This window comes from Podarcis cretensis, assembly GCF_951804945.1.
Source record: "Podarcis cretensis genome assembly, chromosome: 9".
NCBI classification, from domain to species: domain Eukaryota; kingdom Metazoa; phylum Chordata; class Lepidosauria; order Squamata; family Lacertidae; genus Podarcis; species Podarcis cretensis.
The window spans coordinates 74,056,001-74,072,470 of NC_137178.1; the positions used below are offsets into that span (position 1 = coordinate 74,056,001).

Sequence of the window (16,470 nt, forward strand, 5' to 3'; positions counted from 1 at the left end):
AGCACCCTTAACAAACTTTTCTTCCCAATATTCTTTGGGGGAAGCTGTGAGTCTTGTAAGTGGTAAAAATTCACAGTGCGAGCACTGGGGATTAACATCAGTAAAACTGATACTAAACAGGTGACTGATGACTCAGCTGTACCGCTGCAGATAAAATGTTTTAAGTGTGTTGTAAAGTGCAGTGTACAAATGTGACACCTGATGGCGATGGTGAGCTATGGCAAATTCAATATATTTTTCAAAACGTTTTTTTAAAAAAGCGTTTTCACAGCGGTTTTTTATATGTGTGTAGATTCCACCTTATACACAGTGTGGTGAAAGTGTCTAGTAGGGTTGTGGATTGGCTCTGTATATATCCCAAATCACAAAGCAAATCTGGGTGTCTTAGGGAAGACTTTTGTGTTCCCAAATTGGATTGTGCAATGAACAAGATGTGTTGAAACAGTTCAGGGAGTCCCCAACCCTCTGAATAGCTTTCTTTCCTTGGTTTATCCAAAATTTTGGAGCACACAACCTCCCTCCGCCCCCCACTTTCCCGTTTTCTTTTCTGATAAACGAAACCTAAGTGACTGGGTAAATGCACATATCTCAATGAGGGTGTGGAAATCTTATTTTGGTGGATTTTTCCAGTGCATTCCAATCACAGTGATTAAGAAGTAGGGGGTGCTGAAATAAATAAAGCAGATTCTGTCACCTTGTATACAGTGGTGCCCCGCAAGACGAATGCCTCGCAAGACCAAAAACCCGCTAGATGAAAGGGTTTTCCGTTTTGGAGGTGCTTCGCAAGACGAATTTCCCTATGGGCTTGCTTCACAAGATGAAAATGTCTTGCGAGTTTTTCCGACTTTCCCCCCCTTTCCCCCCTTTTTTCTAAGCCGCTTATCCGCTAAGCCGCTAAAAGCCGCTAAGCCGCTAATAGCGCTAATCCGCTAAGCCGCTAATGGGCTTGCTTCGCAAGACGAAAAACCGCTAGACGAAGAGACTCGCGGAACGGATTCTTTTCGTCTTGCGAGGCACCATTGTATATTTTTTTTCTTCCCATCTCATTTTAGAGTGCAGGACTCTAATATAGGCTTTCTAAAGCTGGTTTGAGGCTAAATTAGAGTATTCCAGTACTAGAAATTCAAGGACGTCATACCAGTGACATGTTTTTTTAATGTTTAAATGTTTGCATGCCTTTATTCTCCCAACACACAACTGCTTTCTAGCTTGTAGGTTTTCTTGTCCTGAATCTGTGTTTAAATTGCCCACTGCCATGCATGTTAATGTGACAATTGTATTTTTATTGATTTGTCTAGGTGGCTGGGTTGCTTAATTCTCTGCTGCATGGTGATATTGATCCTTGTGTTTTACTACCTGGGGTTGTTATGTGGTACCTGTGGTTATGACAAAGATGCCACTCCAACAACGAGAGGCTGTATCTCAAACACTGGAGGAAACTTCCTGATGGCGTGAGTCCTTCCTGTTTGTTTCAGAATCTTCCCCAGCCTTACACTGTCTATAACATTAGTGTCTCACATCAAATATAACTGATCTGTAGCAAAGATTCTATGAACGGAAAACAGAGACAGAATATGTACTTTTGTAATAACAAGAAAAATCTTTAATGAAAACATAAAAAACAAAGAATGTCACCAGATTAAGAGGGCTGCATTGACAAAATAAGTTTGGAGACAAAAAAAGAAAGGAAGAAAGAAAAAGAAAAAAAGAAAGAAAGAAAGAAAACAAAAGAAATCCTTTTTTTTTTTTGTGCATCAATGGATGTTCTCAATATGGCGTGTGAGCTTTTGAATTCCTTCCTGAGGCAGGATATTAAATTATTTTAAAAATTAAAGGTCTTTTAAGCAAACACTGTTGATCCTTTAGAGAGCTGACTGAATTCCTAAAAAGATAGTGAGAGAGCCCTCTACAGTCTAATGACATTAAAACGTGAGCCTTTCTAAAATATCTGATCTTTATACACAGCAATGGAAGATACGTTGGAGAAAGTTAGTGTGGGTTCATGTGTCACAAATGATACTGTTTAGATGTGCATGCTATTTATACAGACCTAAACATGTCACATGTAAATGTGACCAATATTTGCTTGCAGGCGCTTGTACCATACAGGTATGCTTGTCTGAGAACTCCAGGTGACTGCTCCATGTACACTTGGTGAGAAAACCAAGTTTGCTGTCATGTGATTTATGAAGGGGCTGTAATTAGATGTGAAGAATTAGAAGAAAAAAGGGGGGGGGGAGATTAGAAAAAGCTCTATAGTGTCTGATCTGGCTAATTTCTTTAACAGAGAAAAGAATATTGAATCCTATTGCTGTGATGAAACTGCCTTTGGCAGCAAGCAACTATTTTTAAACCATCCTGGGAATTGAAGACTTCAGAAAAGCTAATGCTAATTAGGGTATAAAAGGAGTGTTTCACTGCAGTCTCTAAAGCAAACCTGTTTGAAGCAGGCGTTTCAAAATCCATCTGAAGTCTCAAAGGAGGAAATCGAAAAGTGGGTGGAAGAGAGAACTTTTAAGCTGTTCCTCAAAGATTATTCTAATGCTTCCCACCCCACCCCCCCGAGGGGTCCACTTATGGGAAAGTACTAAGGCTGCAATCCTAACCCCATTTACCTGGGATTAAAGGTAAAGGAAGGGACGCAGGTGGCGCTGTGGGTTAAAGCCTCAGCGCCTAGGACTTGCCGATCGAAAGGTCGGCGGTTCGAATCCCTGCGACGGGGTGCGCTCCCGCTGCTCGGTCCCAGCGCCTGCCAACCTAGCAGTTCGAAAGCACCTCCAGGTGCAAGTAGATAAATAGGGACCGCTTACCAGCGGGAAGGTAAACGGCGTTTCCGTGTGCGGCTCTGGCTCACCAGAGCAGCGATGTCACGCTGGCCACGTGACCCGGAAGTGTCTCCGGACAGCGCTGGCCCCTGGCCTCTTAAGTGAGATGGGCGCACAACCCCAGAGTCTGTCAAGACTGGCCCGTACGGGCAGGGGTACCTTTACCTTTACCTTTAAAGGTAAAGGGACCCCTGACCAATAGGTCCAGTCGTTACCAACTCTGGGGTTGCAGCGCTCATCTCGCTTTACTGGCCGAGGCAGCCGGCGTACAGCTTCCAGGTCATGTGGCCAGCATGACTAAGCCGCTTCTGGCGAACCAGAGCAGCACACGGAAACGCCGTTTACCTTCCCGCTGGAGCGGTACCTATTTATCTACTTGCACTTTGACGTGCTTTCAAACTGCTAGGTTAGCAGGAGCAGGGACCGAGCAATGGGAGCTCACCCCGTCATGAGGATTCAAACCGCTGACCTTCTGATCGGCAAGTCCTAGGCTCTGTGGTTTAACCCACAGCGCCAGTTGAGTGGGATTTACTTCTCAGTAGACATGGCTAGAATTGCACTGTAATGCTGTCGTCTTCACTTGAAAGGACAGATTGCCGCCAATTCCAACCCTTAGTCTGGAAGTTCTTGGTTCCTGTTACTCGAAAGCTACGCTTGAACCCAAATTCTCATCACAATTGACACTCTTCCCCAAACTGGGATGGGTCTCTGTGTGTGACAGATACAACAAATACTTGCTCATGTGAGCTTATATGACAGCAATCTTTGCTAGGAATGCTATGGTATAAATTTGTGTGCCGTGCTTGTTTTATTAAGAATCACTTTGCTTGTCTTTGTTTTCCTTGTCACGATTCAGTAAGTTGATTTTAGTTGGTCCTTTTCAAATGGCTCTTAAACCAACTCATATGATGTATTATTATTATTTTTCCCTCGTTTTGTTTCAGCGGAGTTGGATTCAGTTTTCTTTTCTCCTGGGTTCTGATGCTAATAGTAGTGGTCACTTTCATTACGGGAGGAAATATGGAGAAGCTTGTTTGTGAACCATTTGAAGACAGGAGTTTATTCAAAGTAAGATTCCTCATATCAAGGCCTTTAAGTGATCAACAACAATGGAAAAACACACTGAAGTCAGCATTGCCTTAGATAGCATAGCTTCAATGTTTACCTACACTAGATAATCATTTATATTTACATAGTGCTGTTTTTTGCTTAAAGCACTTCCTCTACATCTTGTTATCCCATCAGCAGCACTATAGGGTAAATTAGTAGTATTATCACCCTGTTGCAGTTTGGTGAATGGAGCTGTGTGTGTGTGTGTGTGTGTGTGTGTGTGTTGTTCCTAGCAGAGGTGAGATCTGAACTTGGACTTTCAGGTTCCTACTTCAGTCTCTTTATAGCTCCCCTCAGTCGCTGTCAACTCAGAATTAGTCTCATTGAATTCAGTGGAGCTTACTCCCAGGTAAGTGGGTATAGGATTGTAGCCTCGTCATCTTATACCATCATCATAGTATAATCTGGTATAAGATGCTCCCTGTGTCCCTAATTGGCTTCTAATTGGCCTCGGTGCACATCTTAGTGACTATAATCTAGTCACTGTCAATTCTAGGTCACACTTAGGATACATAACAGTGAAGTCAGGGCTACAAAATAAATCTAGATTAATAACACATTCCAGAGGGGTTGTTATAGACCATGTCCAAAAATTGCATTGTTTAAAAGTGCCAGTACAGATCGTATGACTGGTTATAATTTTAAATGGGGGCAAATGCAAGCAAAACTGAATTTCAAAAGAAGTCTTCTTTCAGGTCAGCAGAGGACAATTCAAAAATTACATTTCTCCAGATCTCCAAGTCCATTCTGTCATTTGTAGATCCTTTCCCAGGTTTTTCACGAAATTTTGGGGAAGCTCAACAGCAAAGAATAAATTTGACTTACCAGACTTTTCACCTAAGCTGAGGGTTTTCTCTTTCTCAAATTGTTAAATTTCCTAAGCAACAATAAAATGTGTCTCACTTGGACGTAGCAAATTCTTGCTGGTCTCACGGCCTTCATATCATCTAAAACTTCTCATATCCTAAGACATTATTATTTTAATGAGTTCCTAATCAGTCTAAATTAGGTGATCAGATTATAGAAAAGGTGTGTGTTACCTATTTGCTTATAAAACCAAACTCAGGATTGGTTTAAGTCTATAACCAATTAAGACATGAATAGATTGTGCATGATTTCTCTAACCTTAAGGCCCATGGTTTTTCTTGAAACCAAACTACAGTAGACTCAAGAAATCACATGAGATGCTTCAATTTTATATGTAAAGCTCTTAGAATTGTGATGTAGAGAAAAAGAACATTGGTTTTTTTCGTTGTTTTCCAGGTTTTGGATACGCCATATTTGCTGAATCAGCAGCTGAAATACTATCTTTCTGGAATCATTTTAAAAAATCCAAACATTGACTTGACATTTGAAAAGGTTTACAGGTACCTCTGCATGTCTTATGATATAAACAAATGCAGTTATGGCTTATTTGAAATTTTGCACTGCTATACAATTGAAGCTCATTGACTAAACTGAGGTTTACATGTTTCAAAATGTCACTAAAACTGCCCTTTTTGTGAGACCTCCTCTTTTCCTGTCTTGGGCTGCAACTCCCTTGCCATATCATTTATTCTGTAATCACCAGGTTGTGCACTCTTTTCCTTTTGGGAGAAGACAGAGGCAAAGTAGATATTGAGGAGTTCCACCTTTTCTCTGTCACCCAATAGTATTTCTCTTCTTCTCCATGCAGATTTACTTACTTGTTCTTCCTCCGACTTCAAATATAGACAAAAAGCCACCATTTTTATTATTTTTAACCTCTTTATGCAAGCCTGGACTTGTTCTGAGCTTTAGCCCACCTGACCTCCCTGCAATTGTTGACTACATGTGTCTTCTCCTCCTTCGTCATCTTCCATTTCTTATAGATGCCCCCCTTTAAATCTCTGCTCTCTCTCACACACACAAAAGGAAGAAAAACCACTCAAGTACATATAAGTCCGAAGAGTGTATCAATAATAAAAATAGATTTATTGCCGAATCTGATTTCCTCATATTATTGCAACATAAATTAGTAGAACTCCTCCAGGTTTAGATGGGAATCAGCAAGGACAGAAAAATTGGGGGGGGGGGGGAGTCTGTAGTGGACTGAAAGGAAGCCTAAGAAAATTCTGATTTTTGCCATAATGACTGCTTCAATGCTTTTTAAAAAATTGTTGATTTTTTTTTTAAAAAAACAAAACACTTTTTGTTGCCCTGCTTTGCTGGTGCCCTAAGCACATACGTAGACTGCCTCTAGGGTAATCCAGTATCACTGGCAGACCTTCACAACATATTGCAAACTGATTAGCTCCTTTCTGTTTCAAAAGAGGTGGTATATGGGTTTTCCAGGGAGGTCTGGTTGTGGATGTTTGTGAAACACAAGTTTCACCTGGAAATAGTTCTCAAGGACACTATTATTTCTCACAAGTGCATTTGGATATCTGGCATACTTATCTAAAAAGGGGGATTTTTGATGGCCAATGTTGCCAACTATTTTTGTTAACCTGTTGGTGTTTATTTTGCATGTGTCTTCAGTGATTGCAAGGAAAACAAAGGCCTTTATACTACCCTGCGCCTGGAAAACCTGTTCAACATCCATGAACTTCTGAATGTTAGCATGGTAAGTTAATATCGGTTGTGAGCATAAGGTAAAGGTAAAGGTACCCCTGACCGTTAGGTCCAGTCGTGAACGACTCTGGGGTTGCACGCTCATCTCGCTCTATAGGCTGAGGGAGCCGGCATTTGTCCACAGACAGCTTCTGGGTCATGTGGCCAGCATGACTAAGCCGCTTCTGGCGAACCAGAGCAGCGCACGGAAACGCCGTTTACCTTCCTGCCAGAGCGGTACCTATTTATCTACTTGCACTTTGACATGCTTTCGAACTGCTAGGTTGGCAGGAGCAGGGACCGAACAATGGGAGCTCACCTCGTCGCGGGGATTCGAACTGCCGACCTTCTGATCGGCAAGCCCTAGGCTCTGTGGTTTAGACCACAGTGCCACCCGTGTCCCGGTTGTGAGCATAACCTATAGTATAATGGGTACTTTAGTGCTGAATGTCTGCAGTCTTCTTTTAAAAATAAATAACTTAGGTCTTACCTGGATTTAGTTTATTTGTTCAGCCCGCCCATCCACTCCTCAGCTGACGTGTTACTTTTGCTGCCCCTCCGGTTGAGCTGAGTGCTATATTGATGAAAAATCAGCCCAAGCCAGCAGATCATGGGCAGGAAACCCCTTTCAGCCAAAGGTCTTCCTTCCTTCCTGCACAGCATTCCAGTGGCTGCAAGCCTGTAGAACAGCCTTTCTCAACCTGTGGGTCCCCAGATGTTGTTGACTACAACTCCCATCACCCCTAGCTAGCAAGGCCAGAGCTCAGGGATGATGGGAGTTGTAGTCCAACAACATCTGGCATGTCCAAAGTCTGCTCTGGGGGCCTAATCCAGCCCACCAGTTGATTTAATCCGGTCCCCGTGGCAGTATATGTCCTAGGGTAAAATCCTAAAAACAGCTCAACAACTTTTGGGTAAAATCGTAAAGAAAGCTCAACAACTTCAAGCCTAAAAAAAGCCCAACAACTATGGGGTAAACTTCAATCCTAAAAAAAGCTCATTAACTTTGAATAGGGTCTGGGTATTTCATAGCATGTAGAGGAGAATACATTTTTACATACAGTAAAAAAATATTTGTTAATAGAAAAGAAGCGTCTAGCACAGCACTTTCCTACAGGAATAATTTAAAAATAATATGAAATGAAATGATGCATTCAGAAAAAAACATTTCCTATCTGCAGTCTCAAGTGGTGATATTCCGTTTATTCATTTCAGAATGTTTTGTCCAGTCTTTCTTCTATGAAACACTCAAGGCAGTTAAAAAAAATCAATAGAACAGAAAATGACGAACAATAACTTTACCACACTAGTTCTGCTGCATGTCAAGATGAAAGCTGTGTGTGTCTCAAATGAGAAGCTGGCAGTAGGGATTTTTCCACTTGCTGTTGTAAATGTTCTAATGTTTGGTGAGAGCTGCTTCCTCCTGCTTTTGTCTCCTGTAGTATGCAGAAGATGTATCGCTGAAAATCAAGCATATTAATATCAATCTAAGCAATATAGTCTTGCTTGATGAGAGGGGAAAGGAGAATTTGATGAATTTCAGTTCCTCGGGAATAAATGAGATAAACTTTGCAGCATATCTGTCAGAGGTAAGACACTGGGGAGGTAAGTTCTGTTTTCATGTGGTTTAGAGAGTTTCCCCCCCCCCAACCCTTCACCCCAGTAAATACAGGTATTTGACACCAAGGCATGCCTTTTAAAGATATAAGCACTCGCCTGTATATACTCATCTCAAACTGCAATGAAATCACCATAAACCTTTGAAGCAATTGATTTAAGCTCTGTGTACTAGTGCTCCCTAGTGTGGCTTGAGGGAATAGCTAGTTCACCATGAGAAATAAATTCAGTATTGAATACACCTATTGGACTTTGGGTGTGCACTTGATCACATCTCTCTCACACTGGGAGACCAAAACTTCATTCCCTCTAAGGAGGTGTATTTGCTGTGCAAGATGTTGTGTGCTTTCTTCCAGCCTTTTCAGTTGTAAGACTCGAGTGTGCCTCCAATTTTAATTCAGAGCAACAATATTGCTCAACTACCAGAAGCCTAACAATCCTCATTCTCTCAGTGCTACAATGATCTGATTTTTGCTTCTGTCTTGTGCAGATCAACAAGAGTGTTACCAAAGTGGATCTCTTGTCCTTTGCTAATGATTTGGAAGCACGGGCAGACCAGTTGGTGAGTTTTGATTTGATTGAAATGAAACTGTGTTGAGAAAGCCTCTCCTCCTTCCGGAGGGGAGGGGTTGTGAGCGGGACCAGATCCTCGCGTCATGCAGGGGGGTGTTCTGCCCCCTGCCATCATCGCTGGCGCGCCACGCCTCCCAGCTGGGCACCCAATCGGGAGACACTGCGGGGGGCGTGGTTTAGCCGCCCAAATGCGGCCGCGCCAGCTCTCCCCACCATTGCGCTGCCGATTTTCGCGAGTCACCCACCCACCACTCCCTTTAGTGTGTAGTTTCTCGCTTGACCTTGCTATGGACCCATGGTTGGTCGCCCTGGTTGCCCAGGGGGCCTGGTAGGAGTTTTTTCCAATTGGCAAATTGGCACCGGCCTCTTGGTTTTTTTTGCCTACCTCGTAGCAATTGTCACAACTTTCCTGGTATTTGGTGGTTAGGCACTGGAATGTGTTGTTGGTGTATGGAGGGGCAAGGTGTGGCCATCGCCTACCCCTTCACTTATGGTTATTCCGAATAAGGAATCCGGCGGTCGTGGATCCTGTCCGATGCCCTGTGTGGCGGGGGGGCCATGGCATGACCCTCGGTGACATCAGGGGAGAGCTTATAGTTGTATGAGCATCAACAGGCTCCCCCTACTGGTGGTTAACCCCTCAGCAGACTCACCCCTCTCCGAGTGGGTGGAGTCAAATTTTCTGTGGTCCACTGCCTAAGCCAATACCTTCTCACATGCTGTAATCAATAAAGTTGTGGCCTTTTCTAACCCATTAACCTAATATACTGTGTCCACTGTCAGCATCGCCCTTGAGCCAGTGTCACCAACTGGACTCATGCACTTCAACCCCGACTGGGCTAGGCGAGCTGGGTAGCACTTCCAGAGACCACCAGGTCAAAGTGCTGTGGACTCACAGCTTAGAGTTGTGAGCACCGGATTCACTTCCACAATACAGTCGTCGCACAGCAGAGTATAGCAGAGTCTGGCAGTGTATAAACAACTCGGAGAGCAGCTCTGTAGAATATCTTCTTTTATTCTATAACTACAACTATAATACAAAACTTTAACCCATTAACCTAATATACTGTGTCCACGTGTCTTTATTAACCCAAAGTGGGGGACGGGTACTCGAATCACAACGTGTTTATTCTGAATGTATTCCACTTTCCATTGTTGAAGCGCGGCTGTAAATGGAAGAATATATTTTTAAAGTAGATATCTGCTTAGCCAAGCTCACCTAAAGCATTCTGATGACTTACCTGGAAGACAGGATTAATACAAGATGCTGTGTATGTCCTTAAAGTGGACCATATGAGCTAGCGAAGCAGGATGCCTGCAAAAGCAGAACTTGGGTGAATTTATCTGTACTTTATTTGGCATAAAAATAATTGCTGGCAGTGGGCATTAACCTGAGTCAGCTTTGCATGTTCCACCTGGCCAGTGTTGCTAAGATGGAGCATAACATCTTCCTGCTTGGCACTCACAGAGAGATCTCCCTTCAAAAACTCATCCAGGAAAAAGGGGCAGGAAGCGTACATTTGCTTCCAATAAGTATTTGTCCATAATTAAATATCTCAGTGGAGGGCGCCATTACACCTTTTGGTCTACTGGAAAAATAATTGTCATTTATCTTAAAGGAAAATGTATTTATCCCAATAACTGAATAAAAATTAAAGTTTACCAGAACATATTTTTCAGTATTTGAACTTCGTTTTTTCAGTATTGCAAAGAGAAACAGCCATGTGGGGAAAGCATCTAAATAACAACTCATAAGAATTGGTAGAAGGGCGTATATTTTCTTAGAACTTTAATGGCATTTTGCTGTTTCTGACACAGAATGAGAAATGACTCGCTTCTTTGGAAAAGAAGACTTATTTATCTAGAATTGTAAGCTGTTTAGTAACTTGTTTGTTTGTCTTTGCAGCCTAAAGGAGCATTAGAAAATGCATTAAAAGGACATGCAAATAGTATCCGCGTGATACATAACCAACAAGTTGTTCCATTGGAGCAAGCAATGGTAAAAAAAACAAAACTGCAGTTATTGGGCTAGGACATGTTTGGGAAAGTGTATTCAACAAGCTACAAATCAGTTTGGGATATCAGTCAAGACTGCCTCCATTCATGCTATTTCTAGACTTTAACCAAGGATGCTTCTTGTACAAAGATTTTCTGGAGTAAAGTTTTAGTGTCCTTTTGTGTGTGTAAGCTAAACTATGGTTTAATGTTTAGTGCACTCCCCTCTTATTCCCTGACACAGCTATGAGGAAGAAACCTGAAGCTTTCTCTCCTGTTTCTGCTTTTAAAACTAAGCAGAGTTTCTTTTAACATCCAGCATACAAGTTGTTTAAAGCTGAGTTGAGCCGGGGAAGGGCCAGTTGTGGCATTTCATATCTTTCTACACGTTAGGCTGTAATTTGGCTTTTCTTATGATTTTACTGCTGCTTCAGGATGCTATATTTTGTTTTGAAATAATTTCCTTGCTGAAAAGTACTTGTGTTCTTGTTTGCTTGTTTCCTCCCTCTCCCCTCGCTCTTCTAATTAACTCTTAATCATTCTCAATATTTCTTTTTCCAAAAACTGACTGTCAAGAAATATGTTAGAGCTAGGGTAAGTGTTTTTCCTTTCTTACACTGCAAGTGGGGGCTTTAGACACATTTCAGATCAGGGACTCCACATTCAGTCTCGGTGTGATACTTTTATCAACCTGATGATGTTATACGGTACATGGCACTTTGCAGAGAAACCTAAGCAAAAAAACCAGAACAGTGGGGACAGGGAGAGTATAAGACAGTGGTACACTTGGTTGTAGACAGATCCTGGTCCTTGCATATGGTCCATAATAACATCTTGCAGCTGCTCTGTTAAATGCATATGACATGTTATAAGCCAACATCATAGTACAAAGCTGTAAAGGTAAAGGGACCCCTGACCATTAGGTCCAGTCGTGGCTGACTCTGGGGTTGCGGCGCTCATCTCGCTTTATTGGCCAAGGGAGCCGGCGTACAGCTTCCGGGTCATGTGGCCAGCATGACTAAGCCACTTCTGGCGAACTAGAGCAGCGCACGGAAACGCCGTTTACCTTCCCGCCGGAGCGGTACATATTTATCTACTTGTACTTTGACGTGCTTTCAAACTGCTAGGTGGGCAGGAGCAGGGACCGAGCAACAGGAGATTCAAACCACCAACCTTCTGATCAGCAGCCCTAGGCTCTCTGGTTTAACCGACAGCGCCACCCACATCCCTGGGTGTAATTACATGTTCCAATAAATTACATGTTCCAATAAATAAAAGCTGAGTTGGGTGTAATTACATGTTCCAATAAATTAGGGCAGACTCCATAAACACCAGCCCAGTCCAAGTTTCTCCCCTTCCCCTCAACATGTTGTACAAGTTACAAGATGTGCAAGATGTACAATATGTTTTGGGACTACAACTACAACTCCCATCATCCCTAGCTAACAGGACCAGTGGTCAGGGATGATGGGAATTGTAGTCTCAAAACATCTGGAGGGCTGAGTTTGCCTATGCCTGCATTCATGTCACTATGTTATGTTTCTTCAGCAGTGACAGCCCATGACATGGAGCAGGCACTGTGGAAACTCATAGGGTGTTGATATTGGGCAGCCCATCTTTCTCATGACATGCAATTCTGACCTTGAACTTGGAAAGCCTGGATTTAAATTGGTGTGGCACCCGTGACACTGAATGACCTCTCCCATAGAGATCTTGAAGTGTGCATGCAATCTTAACAGTGGACGCCTGTCCACACTGCAGATTCATGGAATTGTAGGACCACTGAGAGAAGGGATGAGGAAGCTTGTGGTCCTCATGTGCTGTTGGCTGCAATCTCTACCATTGGCTGTTGGTCTTTCTGGCTAGGCCGGGTGGACATTGCAAGTCCAAAGATTAGCAGCTCCTGGCCTAGATCTTTGTAGTCTATAAAATGGGAGGGAGGGTAGTTTCTTAATTTTTATGCACTCGCGTTTTCCATTGCCTGAACTTTGTAGCATTGAAAACAAGCTGACACCGTAAATTCATGTTCCAGCTGTATTTCAAACTACATAAAACTACACCACAAGAATGATTTCCATTCTACTTAAAATAGATACGTATTTACAAGGCTTTATGTTCAGGAAATATGGCTTTACAGATCAAGCTTTTTCTCTGAAATATGGTATAAGAGGTTTGTGTGATAGACTTCCTTTTGTTTTGTGTCTTTAACCAGAGCACTTTAAACCAGAGCATAAGGTTCCTGCAGAAAACATCATCAGAGCTTCCTGTAAGTTTTTGTTCATTTGTTTCTTCTGAAATAAAACCCCTGTTAGGGTTGTTTCTTTAAAACATTAACTACCTATTTTGCGACATTATTTGCTAGTCAGTATTTTGTGTTCATTTTACTCTAGTGAAGAGATGGAATGTTGTACATTAAATTCACCTGATAACCGAGTCCAAACATTATCAGTTCCATTCAGACAATGCTGAGCACTTTAATGTCCACCAGACAAAATAATCTCCACATAGGAAACTACATGTTAGGGGGAAATGTTAAAATTTAGTGATCTCTCTGATATGCTAGCTTGTTACACAAAGGGAATTTGTTAATACTAAGAAGTATTGAGACTACAGATTTGCCACCTTAGTGAAAATTAGGCCTCCAGCCGTGACTGGATGATCCTCCAGATTATTGTTTAGAGGACTGGAAATCATCCCTGTGCTTGAGTGCTCCCACCTCCCCTTATTGTGCAGTCTATGGAATTGCTTCCTTATCTGAAGTTGTGGTGGAATGTAGCAAACCATGGTTTGCTCAAACTAGGAAGCAATTAATTAAGCTGCACAAACGGAGGGACAGGAAGGGTCCATGGGATCACAGGGCCCATTCCCAACCCTCCAACTGTGGTTTGTCTGCATGCAGCCTTCAAATTTTTAAGTGTACACTTAAATATATTCCAAAACACCTAAAAATGTATAGCGTGAAGCTTTCACAACTGGCTTGTTTATCTCATGATGAGGAACAATCGTAGCAGTGTGGCAGCCACCAGTGGCCTAGCGTGGGGGGTGCAGGGGGGGCCGACTGCACCGGGCGCAGCATCTGGGGGGGCGCGCTCACCGCCTCCGTAGTCGCCAAAGAGCCTCGGGCGCAGGCTGTAGCAGAGCCCCATGTCTCGCAGAACCGACGAGCTGTGCGTGCATCCGGGCTGAAGGCGTCCGGCAGGCAGCGGCTCTCAGCACTTGCCGCGGTCCCCACGCGTCAGGGCCGCGGAGGGCGCGCCAGGCAGCCCCTCCTCACAGCCCCGCTGCCGCCGCTGCTGCTGCAGCTGCTGGGCCATGTTGCATTTTCCTCGCCTCTCTGCCCTCCTCCTCCTCCGGGCAAGCGGCATCGTTTGGGCGGCAGCGCCAGCGGCAACTCGCCTCAGATCACCTGACACGGACCCGCTGCCGCCGCCGTGGCTACCTTACCGTAAATACCCCAGCCCAGGCAGCAGCAAGAAGAAGCTGGCAGGTTAGGGGCGCAAATTACTTGCCTTGCCCCGGGTTAGGGGCGCAAATTACTTGCCTTGCCCCAGGTTAGGGGATGCAAATTACTTGCCTTGCCCCGGGTGCTGACAACCCACGCTATGCCACTGGCAGCCACACACAAAGCTTTTATAACTTTTTGGATGTAATATTATAATGTCATAAGTGTAGCCATTTGCCTGTCTCTCGGGACCATAAGTGATATGGGGGAATCTATGGTCTTTGGTTAAAAGCAGCTATGGAAGAATTTGAATCAGGGCTGCAACCCTTTCTCTAGCATTGTTTTCCTGATTTAAGTTGCCCCTATTCACAAGCTGCTATTAGCTGTGGAGATGGAAAAGACTGCTGCATTGTCCCTTCTTTTGACTTACAGCTCCTGGGTCAGGAGCTTTCAATTCCTGGCCTGCCCCAGTCCAAATTTTCCTGCCCCTCACAGCTGCTTTCACCCAAAGAAAAACATTCTGGGAGACTGAGTTGCAGACCTCCCACATCACATGTAGTTTGACATACATTAAGGTCTGAATAACCAACTGACGTGGCATTATTTATATCATTCCATTTATGAATGACTTTGTATAAAATACTTTGAGGCTATTTAAAACATCAATAAAAATAATGAACTATATAAAATCAATGCTAATATAAGGCTGATAGAATTGGTTTCTCTTTTGATAGCTAAGATAGTTTAGTTGGAAGTGGAAGGACTCAAATGTTCTTGTAGTATAGGAATGGGCAGTGAAATGTATTCAATCGGCCATTATGAATCAAATGACTGATCTAGAAGGAAGGAAGGAAGGAAGGAAGGAAGGAAGGAAGGAAGGAAGGAAGGAGTGGCAGACGTGATCCTCTAGAGAGATGGAACTGTTTTACCAACTATTGGAATCTCAACTATGGTAATGTGAGACTAGAAGGGTATTTATTCATACAGTATATACAAATTCTACATATTTTATACTTGGTTTTAAGGTATTAGGGGATGCCATAAATTTAGAGATTTTGTATCTGTCTGGAAATGATCCTTATTTTATCTGGTCAAACTGTTCTTTTATTTTGGAAAGATCATTTGTTTGAATCGCTGCTTATATATATATGAATGAATATGAATATTGTGCATTCTGTGTTCTGTATGGTAATCTATATCATTCTTTTTTTGAAATAATTCATATATATATATATATATAATTATATATATATATATAAGATTCCACCTAAACATTAGGAAGAACTTCCTGACAGTAAGAGCTGTTTGACAGTGGAATTTGCTGCCAAGGAGTGTGGTGGAGTCTCCTTCTTTGGAGGTCTTTAAGCAGAGGCTTGACAACCATATGTCAGGAGTGCTCTGATGGTGTTTCCTGCTTGGCAGGGGGTTGGACTCGATGGCCCTTGTGGTCTCTTCCAACTCTATGATTCTATGATTCTATGAATTACAGTGGTACCTCTATTTACGAATGATGCGATCCATTTTGGGGTGCTATTTGCACCCAAAAAAGTCCAAAAGTAGAGTGCCACTACTGCGCGTGCGCGAAGCACAATAGAGCGCTTCTGCGCATGTGCAAAGTGCGCAGATTGATTCTGCACACGGCGAACCCGGAAGTAAACACTTCCGGGTTTGCAGCGTTCGTAACCTGAAAAACCACAACGTGAAGCAAACGTAACACGAGGTATGACTGTACTTGATGATACAGTGAATCTTAGTTTTGGATTTGAAACTCTTACATATGAATGACAAGAGTCTCAAATCCAAAACCAAGATTCACTATATCATCAAGTAATGAACATGCATGTATGAACCAGCCGTGGGTGTCTGGGTTGTTTGCTTTTTACTCCCCTTTGTGTAATTCTGACTGTGTGTTGCAGAATTTTTCTTTTAACTGTATAATGGTTAGCAGTTTGGGTAGTTCAACAGCATACTTTTTCTTTCACCACCCCATAATCTTCTTTTTCCTCCTCTTCCAGGGCAAAGTCAGAAGTGTGATCACTGCTGTTAATAGTGCACAACTTCTTATAAACAACAATGCTTCGTTCGTTATTGTTCGGGTAAGTTTTAATGTTTTTTTAAAAAAACAAAAAACCCACACATAGTGCATTGTACTTGGAATTCTTATGTGTGTAACTTAACATGTCCATTTCTTTTTTCCCTCCCAAAAGGAAACTAAAAAGTATATGGATACTATAATCAGTTACTTTGAGCAGTACGCTGAATGGGTAAAGGAATCGGTAAGATATTTCCCCACCCCCACCTCTTGGGCAAAGGCCATTTAGAGAACTTCCATTTTTT

At 42.7% G+C, this 16,470-nt stretch overlaps 1 protein-coding gene and 1 long non-coding RNA gene across 2 annotated transcripts in view; one reads left to right on the top strand and one right to left on the bottom strand.

The window, feature by feature from the left end:
• Positions 1 to 16,470, bottom strand: part of LOC307224699 — a 476,766-nt gene that overhangs the window by 439,279 nt on the left and 21,017 nt on the right. The window lies entirely within an intron of this gene.
• PROM1 (prominin 1) overlaps positions 1 to 16,470 on the top strand; it is a 109,420-nt gene that overhangs the window by 82,644 nt on the left and 10,306 nt on the right. Inside the window, exons 14-23 of the mRNA XM_079991773.1 lie at positions 1,299 to 1,451; positions 3,770 to 3,893; positions 5,199 to 5,302; positions 6,435 to 6,519; positions 7,949 to 8,095; positions 8,614 to 8,685; positions 10,603 to 10,695; positions 12,904 to 12,957; positions 16,149 to 16,229; positions 16,341 to 16,409. Coding sequence (XP_079847899.1) covers positions 1,299 to 1,451; positions 3,770 to 3,893; positions 5,199 to 5,302; positions 6,435 to 6,519; positions 7,949 to 8,095; positions 8,614 to 8,685; positions 10,603 to 10,695; positions 12,904 to 12,957; positions 16,149 to 16,229; positions 16,341 to 16,409 — 982 coding nt within the window. The remainder of the gene's footprint in view (positions 1 to 1,298; positions 1,452 to 3,769; positions 3,894 to 5,198; positions 5,303 to 6,434; positions 6,520 to 7,948; positions 8,096 to 8,613; positions 8,686 to 10,602; positions 10,696 to 12,903; positions 12,958 to 16,148; positions 16,230 to 16,340; positions 16,410 to 16,470) is intronic.